Source organism: Buteo buteo, chromosome 27 (assembly GCF_964188355.1).
Source record: "Buteo buteo chromosome 27, bButBut1.hap1.1, whole genome shotgun sequence".
NCBI classification, from domain to species: Eukaryota; Metazoa; Chordata; class Aves; order Accipitriformes; family Accipitridae; genus Buteo; species Buteo buteo.
In genome coordinates, this window is record NC_134197.1 from 12619152 (window position 1) to 12636741 (window position 17590).

The 17590-nt window shown below is 39.8% G+C and overlaps 1 protein-coding gene across 6 annotated transcripts in view; it reads left to right on the forward strand.

Moving 5' to 3' along the window:
* Positions 1 to 13233, forward strand: part of LOC142045157 (uncharacterized) — a 100024-nt gene extending 86791 nt beyond the window's left edge. For 4 of the 6 annotated variants that reach the window (XM_075058354.1, XM_075058355.1, XM_075058356.1 and 1 more), the window contains 10 exons: positions 214 to 418; positions 1369 to 1556; positions 2254 to 2351; positions 2762 to 2946; positions 3954 to 4156; positions 4722 to 4911; positions 5601 to 5710; positions 8424 to 8543; positions 9001 to 9140; positions 12168 to 13233. In XM_075058354.1, the coding sequence (XP_074914455.1) occupies positions 214 to 418; positions 1369 to 1556; positions 2254 to 2351; positions 2762 to 2946; positions 3954 to 4156; positions 4722 to 4911; positions 5601 to 5710; positions 8424 to 8543; positions 9001 to 9140; positions 12168 to 12183 (1455 nt within the window). In that variant the 3' untranslated portion in view covers positions 12184 to 13233. Of the gene's footprint in view, positions 1 to 213; positions 419 to 1368; positions 1557 to 2253; positions 2352 to 2761; positions 2947 to 3953; positions 4157 to 4721; positions 4912 to 5600; positions 5711 to 8423; positions 8544 to 9000; positions 9141 to 12167 lie in introns of those variants that run through there. The other 2 variants (XR_012654534.1, XR_012654535.1) reach the window with 2 other exon arrangements.
* The last annotated feature ends 4357 nt before the right edge of the window (positions 13234 to 17590 follow it).

The window sequence follows — 17590 nt, forward strand, 5'->3', positions numbered from 1 at the left end:
TGCATGCAGTTATTTTGTTTTGCTCAAACATTTAAATGGTTAATCCTGTGCTAACCTGCAATTCATACATAGACAAAAAGCATGTTTCATGGTAAAGATCCTGTATCTCTGCACCAACACTGAGGAGTTCAGAATTGCCTTGGAATGGAGTCAAAGCTTTGCTTGTGATCACTGTGTATTTTGATATTTCTTCTTTTTTGGGAACCACTGTAGGTGCAGCAAGTTGATTTTCTGTCTGAAGCAGCTGCCTGGCCTTCGATAGCCTTACAAAAGGTAGCAGGATTCCTCCACAGTGTGGGTAGAGCTGTCGCCCAGGTGTGGAAGCAAAGTGGAATCAGGCAGATTCTGAGAAGCAAGCTCCCGCTTTACCTGGATAAAATTCAAGACATTGTCCAGGAAATGCAGAATGAATTGCAAAGTAAGCAAAACCATGCAAAGCAAGAAGAACAAGAGCAATGTCAGTGCAGGGCAAAAGAAACTTGAGTATAAAAGATGCTGAACAGCACAAATGTTTCTATTTTGATCTAGCAAAAAGTGCTGACCTTGGCTCTTAGTTTACAGAGTGGGAGCCTTGATGCAATAAGCTCTAAGTAACTGCAGTGTGACCACCTTTATAATTAAATCATTGAAGAGGCGTTCTCTTGCACACAGGAGTCTGGGTTCAATTGGATGAGAACAGAGACCCAGTTCCTAAGCTGAAGCATTTCTGCTAACAGTCCACTGGCAAGCATTTCCTCCCAAAGGGCTGTTCACACCTGTCCTTGAGTTTCAAATGCTTGTACTAATCAGATCTCACTTGATCCATTTTTTCCAAGTCTATCCAGTAGCCACTAATTCACTCTCAGCTGGACTATGGCTCATACTGAAACCATTGACAATGTGGTCAGCTGTAATTAGCTGAGAGAACCTTCAGTTCTCACAAGATTAAAACCTCACTTTGGGCCACTTACCTCTCAACTCTTCTCACTCAAAAGTGGGATTTAGTTGATATACTGTGTTTGAAATTAGTTGTGACCAAACTGTCCTGTTATTCCTTGAGCGGGTACAGGTTGAGCTGTACAGCTTTGATGGTGGCATATTGCAAAACATTCCTTGTGTTGTTTTGGAAAGCAGCAACGTATTTATATTATAAGGCATCTGTGCGGATCAGGTTATAACTAAAATGCTTCTTTCAGTTTTTTGTAAGACTGTGTCCATGCACACAGCTGTGAGGTGTGCCTAACTGCCATAAAAACTAAGCTGCCTTTTCCTGTTTTCTGTGTCCCTCCTTCTCTTAGGCTGGAAGCTGTGGGGAAACAAACAAACAAACAAACAGCCACTTTGTAATATACTAGCTAAGGTTTGTTTCATGTATTGTGTTTGCTTCAGACCCATTAGCAACTTTGAAGGATGCCTACTACGATGTAACCTTGAAGCCACTGGATGAAGTTTGGCACGAGAAGACAGAAGAGTACATGAAGAAAATCCAGGCTTTTTTACCCAAGATTGTAAAAGATGTGTGGCTAATGGAACCAATTCAGGTGGCATTAAAGGTTGTGAAAGCAGGCTTGGATATGGTTTGTATAACTTAATTCTCTATTTTTAATGGTTTGAAAGACAAAGCCTACAAATTTAAGTGTCAGCTTTGAACTATGGATATACAAAAACAGTTAAATGTTTTTGTTTATAGAAATAGTGAGGTTATATTTCCACATAACAAGCTTGTACACAGCTAATTTACTGTTCTTGAAATATTTGTCCTGCTTTGAGAGCAGTACTTTTCCAGCTAGAGGAGAGGTTGTTTTACTAGTTTTGGTTAAAATCACAGCAGCAGTAATCTGTCATTCAAGTAGCTTCTGCTTTTCTTCCAGAGAGAGGAGGAATTGTGATTCCAACAAAAAATGTACAAATAGGTTTGGGGTCTTATAGCTGAAATGAAGAGCATAAAGGATATATCATGACACCAATTTATGTTAAGAAAGATATCAATCCTTTGCAAGCTACTGAAGCACATTAACTCAGTGAAGTATTGGTATACTTTCAGTAATGTCATTTTAGGAAGGATGTACTTCTGTCCATTATTTGTTGCTGTAGTGACTAGTGTTTGTCCTCTGGATGTTAACCTCTAAACGACAAGATGCTGTCAGGCAAGTAAAAGAGAGACTAAAGTGCTATTTCACTGCTGTTGATTTAAAACTCATTATTGAGTACTGACCCTGCCCTGAAGCCATACTGAATTCAGTTTTGTAATCTCCTTTTCTGGCTCTCCAATAGACTACACAGCAGATGCTCAGGTGGGCAGAGGCCATGTTTTCTAGAGCTGTGAGCAAGATCCGGAAGCCCTTACTCAACCTTTACAGTTTTTCAGCCAGGTAATTGGTGTTTTTTGCAGGATCCCTGCTGACAAGTAGTGTTCTAAATGGATACGTGCATAGTTAGTTTTTATATCATATTGTATGCTGAGTGTGGCGGACAACCACCTGGCCATTCTCTGCTTTGGGCACATGGCATCACACCATAACGTTCATTTTTGTTGGCTACCAGGACAGACTGCATTTCAAAAGATGCTACTCAGCAGGAAACAGAGTAGCAATGACTACGGTAATGGGCCTTATATGGCATGGTGTATTGCGGGTCTTAGCCATTGTATATCTTTGTTTTGCCATTCTAACCAGACTATAGTTCTTATGAATATTTCACTTCCACATTTCTAATAATAAAGCAACTGCATTTCATCAGTTTAGCAGATAAGGGCACATGCTGTTTTGTTTGTATTCTACAGGAACTGTTCTGTGGCAGTAAAACTGCCAGTACTTCCAAAAGCAGATCGCTCCCTGGATCTGGCAAATATTACTAATTATCTCATTGAAGAAAAGCTAATGAGGCCTCTCCAAGACCTCTACAATATCAACATAGTTGCAGAGTATTACAGATTCAAACGGAGGATGATGGAGAGTCCCTTTGAATGTAAGCCCTTTCAAAGTGCTGCTTTGTTTTGTAACTGGGTCTATTTCCACTTAGTTCTAAATTTTACAAATCATATTTGGAAGAGTAGTTTATATAGAGATGGTTGCTAATTAATAATTTTCCTATAAACTTCATATATGGTCTTTCTTGTAAAACAATAATTGTATGTATAGTATCAACACTTTGGGTAAAGCTGACATGCAATAAACATTCCTGTACTTAATACTCATGCAAATTTTGCAACTCTTCACACTTCCTACTGTTGAGACTAGAAATGAGCAGGTGGCATTTATCAGTCTTATCTATATGCTTTTGTGAGTTGATACTATGGTTCCATGCCAGTCGTACCTGTTGGCCCTGAGCCTTGTGGTGGAGGCTTTGTCCATACTTTGAGAAAAGCATTGCTAAATGCTAAAAGACTGTGTTAACAGTCCCAACTGTCCCTTACAGATAGTGGCTTTTCCAGAAAGAGCCATTTTTAATGGCTTCCTCCCAGCAAGCAGACACAACAGAGGGCACTGAAAGTAGGTCCTCGTGACCAAATACTCTAAGCAAGTGATACATCAGTCAGCAGGGTTTCCTGGACTGCGACTCTGATGCTCTGGTTCAGCAGGGTATTTTTTTTTTTTGAGGCAGTTAATATTCTTGCTGTTTTCTGCATAGGAATGTATAATGTGTATATGGGGTGGGGGGGGCTTACAACTATGACTAACAAGTAGCATAACTATAAACCAAGATAAGCTTTGAATCCTAATTCCTGTTTCTCAAAGTTTTAGGACAATCAGATGGATCTATAATGAAAAGGAAATTATTAGATTGTCTCCTTTACTGGGGAAATTTTTGTTGCAGAGCAACTTTAACTAATTAAAATGTAATAATAGCTTGAGAAGCTATTGTAAGAGTATGACAGCCAGAAGCTGTTTGTGTTGCAGTATGCAAGTAGTAGCACAGCACTTACCAGTCTGTGGAAAACTCACTGATGTATCTTCTGAAATACCATTCTCTAGATCATGCGATATTAATGGGGACCAAGCATCTTATGACTTTTGATGGAAAAATTTATGATTTGGCATCAAATTGCAGTGTACTTCTTGCCAAGGATTTTGTCCACAATACTTTCACTGTAATACTGAATGAGGAAACCAGTAACTCAAGATCACTGTATGTGGAGATGAACCAGACCGTGATCAGTATCTACCCAAGACTGAAGGTAGGAGGGAAAAGTCAAACATTCTTCCTTTCCAGACCAGAAATTATCTTCAACCAACCAACAAACAACAACAAAACCAACAACAAACCAACCCAAAACCCACACAAACACAAAAAGAAAGAAAGAAAAAAAGAAGTCTTCAAAATATTAATGCTCAAAACATAGATCAGAACAGCTCTCAGATGTAAGTGCTAGAAAGTAACCACTTTTTAATCAGGAAGTAACTCCCCAAAACAAAACCAGTTTTAACTCAAGGGCTGCCTCTTTGCTCTCTGGGTATTTAAAAGTGAGAGAGGCTCGATGAACTTTTCAGCTTTCCTCTTACCTGGCCCAAGAGGATGGCAGTTAGAGAGAGCTGGTGAACAAACTGGGCCCATAGCCTCAGTGGACCTGGGAGGCTTTGTGCTTTCCTGCTCTTTCAGAAGTTTAACACAACCCTGTTCTTATTCTCTAACTCTGGGCTGAGCAAAGTTGACCCCATCCTACCTGCAAACCAGGACTGAGCTTGCCTGTCATTGAACTTTCACCGTGACATACCTGAAATTGCATTTTCATTTTAAAACAGATATCCAAGATGTATAACTTTTCCTTTATGGAAGAGAACTGCCATGTGCTGGATCAATCCCTTGAAAAGAATACCACTAATTCAAGGAGAGAAACCAACAAAATAGAAGTGTCTAATCAGAAAGGAGTTTCTGTCTCTTGTGACTTTCAGTATGATCTCTGTACTGTCACTCTGGCTGGCTGGCATCACGGTGAGTATCAATCATACAGCTTTTGTCAGCTGTTAGTCATTTTTTCTGTATCTCTGAATTATCATCGCCTCTAGTACCAGCATGTGGGTTGTCTTTCACTTGCTTTTCCCCTCTTCATTTATACACACCCTGGAAATGGCCTTAGGCATTCCCAGTTATTGCCAAATAAAGCACAGTATGTATCATTCCAGTAAGAACAGCAAGTGTTTACGTAGGTTACTATTGTTTCAGTGCAATAAAGCAGATGATAGACAGAAATAGGGGGTAAATGTAATGCAGTCAGCCCAACCCCCACTCCTGTGTGAGAATTACTGCTCTACAGCAGGCTTATCTTGTCAAACCTGCAAGAACACAAAAGAGGGAGGCCTAAAAGCTTCCAGGGGTTTTGGTATACTTGGAATATTCCTATCCATGTGCCTCACACTATTCCAAAGCTCAGACCCCTGAGATTAGCAGAGAATGGATACGATGCCTTGATCTGGTCAGGAAAAGCAAATGAACAGCTAACAAAAACGACAGCAATGGAGTCTGAGAAAAATCCATAATGGATGCCTGGGCATACCTTCCCTCTTCCACATTACAGCTGAGCTCTACTGTACAGAATAATCACAGTCCAGAGACGGCATCTAAAATTTTCCTGTGTCTACTCATGACAACTACTATTCTGCTCCATTTCAATTCCATTCCAGGTATTTCAGCTGGGCTTTTTGGTACCAATGATAATGAAGCTGGAAATGACTGGATACTTCCTAATCGTTCCTTCACTGACAACGTGCAAGAGTTCACATGGAGCTGGCAGGTAACAACCTGAAGGGCTTCTTTCTATGGAGGTTATCAATGGTGCTGCAGCACAAAGGGCAACATCCAACATACTGTTTTGGCTTAGATGAACCAAAGCTAGATAGTGAAAACAGCAGCATACTGTACGTAATTTGTTTTCCTGTGCTTAACCAGGGAAAACTTGCACATATTTGGTAAAAACCATATAAGAATTCCCTCTAGATAGGCATTGAGCATTTTTGGCCAAAGTGGCAAGGTAAAACATAGAGGCTGCTTCTGCTGTTAGAAGAAACTGATGTTGGAACCAAGTATCTCTGATGTTTTCCTACTTGGAACACCTCTTTCTGGAATGCAGAGTCAGGTGGTACTTGGTCTGGGACAAATCCATATGTTCGTCAGTCAGGCCACAGTTTGTACCAGGAAGTTTTCCCTCTTGAAGTTTTCTTTAGAGCTGTTTGTTGTTGCTGGGTATGTTGAGCCTCTTCAGTTTCTTCCTGCTTTTCATCTTACCAAGAAACAAAACTTCAGAAACCAGTAACTAGTAAAGTTGCTCTCCATACCACTAAGTACTGAGACTTTTTTGGAGGGTTAGCTGCTACTGATTCAGTTATTAACTTGCATAAAAGGACTTCCTATAACCATCTTAAATAAATGTTGTAACTGTTTTATACCAGTAATGTTATACCTCTTTGCTTCAGAGAGACTTAACCTTAATTCATGTACTTATTTTCAGCTGAAAATAATCTATGAAAACATGCAGGTGTACATAGCCATTTGTGAATGCAACTGACCAAAAAAAAAAGTAGCCTTACTGTGCTCTCAAGCCATGTTGTCAGGATCCTCTACATCCCTTCAAGCCTAATTTGAGAATCTATTACAAAAAAAAAAAGAAACCAGCATCTTACTACTACTAAGAGTTTGTGACTCCTCCCTTTACCTTCTCTCACCAGAAGATGTCCAAGTTCTGGGCACAGAAATGCTACTATTTTCACCTTTATGTCCATGCTTTAAAAAAGAGGATTGCTTCAAGTATCTTGTACTTTTCCTTGCTGTTGGAGAGATATATCTAATGAGTTTAAGTTAATAATGGGGTGGGATCATGACATGACTGACTGTAGGTATAATTTTCTTAATTGCTACAAATACTAACTTTAATATATTCATAAAAAAGCAACCATCTAATGCAAAACTACCCAGAGAGGTTGAACTAAAAATAATAATCAATTAAAAGCAATACATAAGAAACTTACTGTCATAAACAAGCTGGGAAGTCATGTATGTCCTTCTTTAAGTGGCTGATGGCATAATGGCTGGCTGCACTTATGCTATTGATTGGTACATTTTATTTGTAGGCCATGGCATCTTTGCAGTGCTGTATACCACCAAGAAAAATTTATAGATGACTCCAGCTGAACTCTGTGCTCTTTGCAGTCATATCCCGTTCAGAAAAAAGTAATAAAAAGACTGAATTGCCAATAATGTACTGTTGTCATACGCCATTAAAGAAATGGCCAGAAATACAAATGTGCCAAGTCAGGAGTTCATGCAACGTCTTAGAAACTTTTCTATAGCAGTAGGAAGAGATAAGATGGTGGAAATACCCCATTCAAACAGGCAGTGCATTCAGCTGTGCTGATAAAACGGAGCTTGCAAAACTCCCTCCTGAGCAGAAGTTTTAGCACAGCTATATGCAATACAGAAAGCGAAAACACCATCAGGTTAAATCTGGCCAGGTATTGAAGCCTGAGATAAAAGCAGTCAGTCACTCCGCATTGCTGCAGTCACCTCACATCGAACTATAAACGCAGACTGGCAACTCGCTACCAGGAGCTTTATTACATGCCTTCGTCATACACTGACCTTGCAAATAAGGTCAGTGAAGTTCTAATGTTACATGACCAGCTGCTGTACAAAATGAGGAGGTTAATTACGAGACCAAATGTCTGACTCCTGCAGGATGAACATTATCGGAGAGATTAAACTGGCTGTTAGTTTTTCCTTAGTAATTAAAAGAACTTGAGTTTACACTTGCTTAAAGAACTTCTAAACTCAAAGATCTGCCAGGAAATTACTGATTAATAAAAATAGTAAGTTGCTGATCTGATACAGAGTACTAAAAACAGTGTTCAGTCAAAGCAAACCCTAAGAAACTTTAGCAAATGCTGCTCATTACTAGTTAATATTTGGTATCGTCAGCTTTTGACTGGCGTGCTAAGGGACCTTACCTGAACCATGTACAACACAACCCCATTCACATCTTATTGTCCAAAAATGCCTGTAATTGTAGGGACCTCCAGTTTGGTGTTTTTTTAAAGCTGCCTTGGTGTTTATTACCCATGAATAACCCAGCAAGGATATGAATTTTTTTTCTCCACCAGAAAGCTCTAGTAAAAGCACAACTCTGATCTGTCATATATAAGTTAAGACAACTAGCCAACCACTTACTGTGTTAGCAGCCACACACCACAATCCTTCAGTGAAAAACAAAATTAACAGAAAAAGGAAGCGATGTCTGTAATCTGTAATATTTATGAGACATACACTGTTTGTTTATGAAGAGTGCAAGATACTTCCCAATATTAATGAACAATAAATGTTAATCAGACAAGCCTACTGAGCTGCCTGTATCTCCCTTCAAACCATCTCAGACTGGAAAAAAAATCAAAGAATTCACACTGCACTGGTGTTTAAAACAAACAAAAACCTCCACTTGAGTAATGCTGTTTTCCCAGGTGAACAAGTGCAGTCTCGTACAGAAGAAAGTGAAGCCATGTCCAATTACAGCTAAGCAAAAAGTCTGTAAAGTGTTTTTTGAAGAATCACATTCACTTCTTAGGAACTGCTTCAAAGTTGTAAGTATAACTTCAGCCACCAAAAGACTACCTGAATACCCAAATGCCATACTTCAAAGGAGTACTCATAACTATTGCAAGGATATTGAAGTTTAGTTGCAGATAACTTCTTTAGAAGTAATCAGAACAACAATCCAGACAGAAGAAAAGGTGTTGTATCACCATAAATAGAAATTAAGGTCCTTGACATCCACAAAATAGTGGAATGACTTTGTACCACTCTTTAGCATACAGGTCTAGAATTTGGAAATACAAATAAACCCCTCAATATTAGGAAGAGAATAAAGATTTGTGAATGCTCCTAACACGGGTGGGAAGGGGGTGGGGGGTGGGAAGACACAAATCAAACTTCCTTTTCAGTTTACCTGCAGGTGCATTGCCAGATCGCTGTCTCCAGAAGAGCTGTATGCTTGCACCCTGCACACCACTCCTCTAAACAATCCCCTTTGTATTAAAGGTGGACCCTGAGCCATTCTACAGCATGTGTACGTACGACACCTGTGAATCACAGGACCTGAAGGCTGCCTGCAGTTTAGCAGCAGCATTTGTTCATTTGTGCAACCGAAATTTTGTCCCCATGGAAATTCCTCCTCAGTGGTAAGTTTCATTTCTTTTCATCCTGAATATTCTGACTGCATTGCTCCAGTACTTACATGTCCATTAGTCAAAGCACATGAGAAAATAAAACCAGTGAATCTGACTATGGGCATGAGCAAAACCGATCCTATTCCTGGAATTATTCTTCTTGCTCCTTGTCTCATCCTTTCTGCTGTGCATTCAGAAGCACACCATAACCCACCCAATTCGTACTCTCTAATGGCTTTGTTATTTCCTCCTAATTTGCTATGTAGGAGGCAGAAGGATACTTGCAGAATATGGCGTGATTGTTCCTAGGAGTTCCACTTTTCAGATGCTATTTTTGTTTCAATCTTTTTTTTTGTCTGAATAATGCATTTGGGTTCATATTAACAGTAATACATATTGTATAGATGCACTAAACGTGCTCAGTGACCTGTTTTTGTACTTTTCAGTCTCTCAATGAAATTAATCTATCTTCTTTAAACTTAACCTAGAATTTCAAGATTATCAATACTTGTATTTTAATGCAGCTGTCTTCCGGGAATCTGTTTAAAAATGCAAAGAAAGCTGAAAAGCCTGAAAAAAGCAGTAGTGCTGGCTTGAAATTTTTGGCGTTACAATCCTTTGCCCATTTCTGTTGTTATTGTGCAAATTAGTTACGGATCCTCACATTTTTTGGTGAAGGTGCACACACTGCTGCATTGCACATTGCTGCAGAAACTAGATTAGGACAGTTACTGCTCTAAAAGAGACTGGATTCATGTGTTCTGCTAACTGTATTTGTATTACTTGGTAAGTGCAAAATTTTAAGAAAAGAATTCTTCTTCTGTAAAGAAAAAAACCAGTGTAAGTCCACAGCCCCAAAATACTTGTTAGTAACAAAATTTCATCCCCTCTACTTATTTTATTCAGAGTTACTGCATTATTATTACTACAGAGTTACTCCACAGTTCAACTCTACAGTTGGCATTTCCACTACGCATAATCTTAGTCCAGTCCAATTTAGCTATTGTGCAATGTAAGTACCTAAAGAACAAATGGCTGCCTGTGCCAGAGAAACACAATAATCTGAAACGCCTTACCATTTAAGGATAATAGCAGCTGTATATTTCGGCATTTGCTGTATTATGTATATTCACTAATTTCCACTATACACCTTTTCTACAGGTTTTCATTAAACTCTGTCTCCATTGGATATTCTGCATACAGTACCTTCGTGGAACTATGATATTTATTGACTACAAATTGCTACATAAATAATGATAATTTGTACCACTTGAGTAATACTATTCATATTGCTGTCTTAAGAGAGATGACCAAGAACATCCCCAAAACTTATTCTTTTATTCATCTGCATTATGTTATTCCTTAGTTTAGACAAAAAAAACACCCCAAAACAACAAAGCCTTCTTTGAAATTCGCTGTATGCTTGTATCTTTTCATTGAATGAGAAAACTAAAGGCAACACACATACCAATTATTGTCATACTAATTACTGATACTTAATAACTTAAGATGTAATTATATTTTTACAAGACTGCAATGGAAACATTTACTCTAATTAAATGACGGAATCATGTAGAAGAGCCAATCATCCTTTTGCTTGAAAGGAAGCACTCCTAGCTTTTATGCTCCATGCTTTGCTAAGGCTTAGTAATGAGAAAACAGGGTGGGTTTTTTAATACATGCAATGAAATGTTATTCATTTGCATTTGTAAACTCACTACCACCTCAAAAGAGTGATTTGGTGACAACAAACATATTTGTGGTATGCTTAAAAAGAAATATTTACGAATATTTGCTGACTTCTCACGCACTAAGGAAGGGAATAAATATCAAGTATTTGTAGATAATTGTGTTAGCCATAAAATAAAACCTAGAAAAAGAACACTCAGTATATGTGTTAAGTGCATCACATGCATACCCTCCCATATGTGGTAATAATGCCACATGTCATTATCTGCCTTACGTATTCAGTTCACCCAGTGTGTAAGCAGCAGATGGCCATGAAATTTCTAGGTAATATCTTGTAGGCAGTAAGTGGCTTTAGCTCCGATAGTTTATATAAACTCTTCAACACATGAATATGAAATATAGAGACAAATTTTGTTAAATCTGAGCCTGAATATTCAGTTGAAAACAGGGTTTTAGAATGGCTCAGTAACCAAAAGATTGAAGTCAGCTAGTGCTGCTAGTTTACAGTATCCCATTTCTGAGGAAAGGTATTGGAATTACAGTGGATCACAAGCTCAGTTAACAACAGTAACATGCTACATGCTATTAAAGCATGCTATTAAACAAGCAAAGTATACTGGGGATGTACACATGAATAAACATATTTAAGACAAGAAATAATTCTTCTCTATTCAGCTTATTTTATGCATCCAGTTTAGACACCATGTTTTAGTTAAGTAAGTTGTGAACCAGTTGAGAAAAGTCCAGAGGTCCCTCTGTGGGGAAAAAATTGAAAGGCTGAGGGAGGACATGAGTTACATCTTTAAATATGTAAACACACTAAAGAGAAGGAAGTGTAACAGACCAAACTGCAGTAAGGGAGAACTAGGTTTGACATTGTGAAAGAGTTTGTGATGGCCAGGCTAGTCACGCATCATCACCAATAGCCATCTAAGGTCACAGGAACAAGCGAAAATTTCAGTCAGTAATAGCTAACTCTGCACTACTTTCCAGAAATTCATTCTTGTCAAGGACTTCCATTGGCTAGTTGAACTAGCCAGAGCCCATAAATTTTAGTAATAATGCTGCTCTTTTCCTCCTAAATGTGAATTTATCATCAAACATGAAGAAAGAATCTTACACTAAACTGAAATAAAGATGTATCTAAGATAAAACTGTATGTAAAATGCTAGAATACTTTTTCCTACAGCTTTTTGATACTGTCATAAATATAGCTGATGCTATTTTTTTTCTTCATAGATTTATTGTAATTCAGCATAATAACAGCTTGTATTACATGCCACTTGTTACTTGCTATCCTTTAAGTACTTACTAACCACTCAACTGGATTTCATCTCTTATTCGTTTCAGCTTGAGCCAGTTCTGAATGGCAGATACCAGCCCTGAAGACAGAAGAACCCTTTCAGCACCCAAAATAAAACAGCTATTTTAGGTAGACAAGCTAGAAGCAATAGTAGAGAGAACAGTAAAAGTGTGAATGAATTAGTGTTAGGACTATGAAGATAATGAAGCCTATATAGCGTAAAAGGAAAGCTTTTCACCCAGAAACAGCCGAGGGAAAGAGGAATGATTTCAATGCAGTGGCAAGAAACTATAATCAACTAGAAGAAATTGGACATAAGACACATCAGTTACTTTAAAAAAATTCTCCCATTCAGTGGCACAATTGCCTTTTCCCAAGCCTCGAACTGTAGCATGAATACATTTAAAAAATGACAAAATGTCTTTTCCAGCTCAGATTAGTACAAGTGAGGTACTTTGTGAAAGCAGTGTATCAGCTTTGAACCTGTGCAGAGATGTTGACTTTGTTTTTCTCCAGAACTGAAACTCAGCTGTTCAGTAAATTCTGGAGAAAGAGACCTTTTTCCAGGGAAAACACAAGAGGGCCAAGATAGAAATAAGATGGTTAAATAATTGAAAGCATTTACTAATTTTAATTATTTTTATGCAGGTTGATTTTTCCCTTATTAATGCGTACATTGTTAAATGAGAAGCAGCTTTCTTGGTATCTGTTCACCAGTTTCACATTCTCCCTCTGTGTCTTCAGAACCCCCTTCTCAGAAATCAGTTTACATGTTGGGAAAAGGTGACTGACACCTATCCATAAAGTAGTCTTAAGGTGTTACAGATATCACTGTGTGAAAGCGTCTCATCTGTTAAATTACTTTCTATATTGTAGGTCTAATGATTAAAAAAATGCATTACATTTCTCCACTCAGTACGAGGAATGTGATTATTCCCTAGTAAGAGGTAACACTGCAAAATCCTTCAGATATCTTTGCATAATATGCAAACATTGAAATAATGGTGTTCTGAACTATGAAATAATGTTAATAAACATTTGACTTCCTTGTTTTTATAATGGAGTACATTTTTACAGATTATTTGTAAGAATAAAGTACTGATCTACAGAGTTGGAACTAGCTGTGTTTAAATGGCACCCATGGTTCATAAGAGACAAAAATAGCAGCTGGCCTCAAGTTACCTTGTGTATGCTGCTTTAGTCTACGCTCACTTTCCCGACACTTACACTGTAGTTTTATACAAATTCTAAGTAAAACATGATTCTCACACTAGTCAGGAAAAATTCCTACAATTGTTAAGGATTCCCACCCACACGAGATGCTGCTATATAAGACATGGTAGAAATCAAGTCTTCCTCTGCAGTAATTTTATAACGGCTTACAGAGAAGAGGTGTTTTATAATGAAGCCCAAATTGTATGAAATATTTCTACAAGTTAAAGAATACTTATACCAGTTATTTATTAAAAAAACCATAATCTTCTCCCCAGTCACTCGGTGCATGCGAAGCATGGCAAACGCCTTTGAAAAAATACTGCCGTGATGGTTGCAAGAACAAAGTAAAACGTCAGCAAGTAGAGCAAAAGATTCCGAAGAGCTGCAGTGCGGTTAGGGATACAAAATACATAAAAGAGAAAGAGTTTAACTCTATGCGAACTGCAGATGGCAACCCCGAGACGGATGCAGATCCTGGGTCTCCTAGAAGCTGCATACAGCGTACAGCAGGTGCCGAAGCAGCCATTTAAACGCCAACAGCCTTTCTAAACCACAGCTCAGACCGTCGACAGCTCTCTCCGAGACGGGCCCAGGCTCCTCTCCGAGACGGGCCCAGGCTCCGCACACGCAGGTTGGCGTCTCGGTACCCGCAGGAGAGGCGAGACCTCGGCCAGCCAGGCGCTCCGGGCCCCGCCGGACAACGCCGCCCGCCCCAGCCCGCCCCGCGGTTGCCGCAGCCGGGAGTGGCTTCGCCGCCGGTAGGGGGCGACAGCACCCACCTCAACGGCGACTACCAGCCCGCCGGCGTCCCCGCCTTGGGTTCTCCTCCCCGGGTTGGGTTCTCCTCCCCGGGTTGGCAGTCCCCGGGTTGGCACTCCCCGACCGCGCCGACCGTCCGCACCACCGCACAGACCAGCAACACCAGCCCGGGCAGAGCACCACCGCTGCGGAACACAGCTAACAGAATAACGACCGCGGGGGGCTGATGAGAAAGAACCCCAAACCAAACCACCCCTCGCTTTTCGGTACCCTGCTCGTCATTTGCGCTCAGCATGGATCGATAGCTTTCACGACTAGTCCCATCTCCACTCTTTTGCATTGGCACCTACGCCTTTCCTATGTGCCAGACGGACTACTGGCGTTAGCGGAAAGGCAGTCTCCTTTTCGTGCCTGTTCGTAAAGTAACTAGCAACGAACACGCAGTGGTTCATCACGGCTCAAGAGGTTCTTCAAATGAACTTTGTAAAACCTGTCACGAGCTAAGGAACCGTCCATCCGAATTTTTAAGCATGTCTTAATCACGGCATAGTAATGTCTCATCTTGGGAATTAAAAAATGGAATAATACACCACCCTCCCTGCCTAACAGAAGCAGGACATCACCCACATTGTAAAGCAGCTCATATTGGCAAACAAGTTGTTAAATTGGAAGGCGACAGAGGATTATGCGGGGAAGCCCATTCCAGCAGTCCCCGACGGCTGGATAGCAGCCTCCCCGCCTGCTGCAAGCTGACACACTCTGGCAGGGGAGCACGCCAAGATGAGGTGATGACTTACTTCACACAAAAAGCATCCCTCAAGCCAACTAAAATATGTTTGTGATTCCTCATGGACACGATCCTCCAGGAAGGAGCCCTTTGGCAGGACTTGACTGAATCATTTCTCAGCTCAGTACTTCACCTTCAGTATTTCAAAACTGGCATTTTTCTCTGCACTACCCCAGCTTTACCAGGACTAAAACTTTTAATATATATACTCTCTCTCTCTATATATATACACACACACTATACTAACTTTTAGTATACCACTACTAATAATACTGCACATTTTAGAACACCTTGACTGAAGTCATCTGAAATGTTTATTACCTTCAGATGAATGTTGTCCTATGGAAAATGTATAATAATAATAATGATGATGATGATGATGTATAAAATAGCTCAGGGAGCCACACATCACACAAAACAAATGGCTCTGATCTTGCCTCCCAGCTTGCTGGAGACCAGGAACTTCTGCACCTGCAACTCATGCTGATCAGAGCACTCTGAACACACCCACCCACACCCAGCTGTCCTTGCAGGAGCATAGAGAAGTTGTCATTCTTCCAAGTGTGAGTACTTTTAGTGCCTACAACTCACCTTCAACGTGTCCTTTATATAGGTCATATACAGAAACTCCAGATCTACGAAGTTCACAGACATTTATGCATACCACAAAGTTCACAGACATTTATGCATACCACAAAGTTCACAGACATTTATGCATACCACACAAACTTATGCCCCAAAACTTAGCAGCAAAGTTGAGGGTTTGAGGATCCATCACAGGCTGAGAAAGTTTGAAATACACAAAGCCTCATGGTTCTGCCAGTTGAGTTCCCCAGATACTGGTATGTGCTCTGAGATAGAGCTAACACAGAACACACCCTCCTGCAATCTACAACCATTCTCCTGCCCTCTTCAAGGTCCAAATACCAAGCGATCTTAGAAAAAGATCCCAGCTTTGACCTCCCCCTCCACAAGACAGGGCTAGAGAAGCCCCTCACCCTGAAACTTCTCAGTTGCATGCTCTGCTGTACAACAGCAACAAAAATCACAGATAAACAGATGTTCTACTATAGAACTTGAGACATGAGTTAAGATGGGGAAAATTGAGAATTCCCACTACCCCAGTAGAGCCCTACAGTGCCAAACTGTGGAAACCCAGAGATGAGGCACTTCAGCCCGACCCTTAAACCTACATGGTACAGAAGCCACCAACAGCCATAAGCAGCATCAGCCACTCATTAGGTAAAGCACAGCTAAACTCCAAGTCAAAGCAATCACTGGAAGTCTTTTGTTTAGAAGCTCGACATTCAACTTTGCTAAAAGTGTCTCTTGCTTTGAATTCCTAGAAAAGCACTTTTTAGTGTGAACTGTCATAAAAGCATCCAGTTTGGCTTTAAAACTGTTAACAGGTTACTGTTTTACTAATGTAATCACAGGAGTTTCTGAAGCACTACTTCAGTTCAGCAGCAGATCTCCTTCCAATCAACTGCCAAGCAATATTTACAGCTTTGTACTAATCAAAGATGTGACACTTGTTAGGGGGGGTGGAACCAGAGCTTATGTCTGGGGTTTTAGTGAGGTCAAGTGTATAGTACAGAGCCAGACCAATACTGAAACACCCTAAATCAAGCAGTGAAGAGATCTAGATCTTACTATGCTTGAAATTGACCATTAACAAGTGAGTGGTTTCTTTAGCCCTGATGCTTCAACTCATGAACCTCTGGATGGGAGATGGTGGTGAGAGATGCAAAAAAATCTTCTACAAATCCAATCCAGCCCTATGTAAATCCAGTCCAATCCAATCCAAATACCACTTTTCAGATGCGTTCAGTGAATACGCATCACTGCCAGATGGATTAACAGTAGCTTCACTCCTGCTAGCCACTACGCTGTGCACCCATCAACTACATATGACAGGGGCTACAAGCCATATTTAATTCTGTCATAAATTTACTGACACTAGCAAGGATGCAGCAGACCTTTTAGCTCTTTTATTTTCAGGGTTTTACTGCCCAGTTAGAAAGCATGGCAAGATGAACTTATTTGGAAAGAGCTTCAGGTTCCTGGCATAAGAAGCATTCATATGGAAAAATATTGCCAGATAAAAACAGTTGCCAGCCAATATGCTGACCACATGGATCATTTCTGAAAGGCTACAGCATTCCACAAGTGGCTTTTTCCTAGCATTAAAAATAATAAACTCAGACTGTCAAAATTCTGTACGCACGTGTGTTTTGGCATTTCATCAGCAGGGTCTCAGAGCACAGGAGTTCCATTATACAACTGCCTCCGATGTGGTCTGATTTGGAATACTGAACTCAAGGCTGGAATTGCACTCTGAAATCCAGTCCTTAATCTGTAAAGATCTCGTTTAAAGATCTACTTAAAAGACAGGTTTTTTATTTCCATACGCTTTGAAAACATAATCCCACAATTTCAAAATTTAGTTACCACCACTCGATTCTTGTCTTAAATTGTACAGAGTACAATCAGAGAGTAGGTTCCCTTCCTATACACATTCCTAATTAACATAAATGTATTGCTGGACAATATAGTCCCAAACTACAAAGCCACACCACATGGATAATGCAATGCTTTCTTTAGGACTCAAATTCTCTTTAGACAATGTGGGAAATAAATTGTAATAGTTCTGCTTTTTAGAGGTTTTTTGATTTCATTTCATTGGTTTTTTTCACAGGAGGAGGAAAG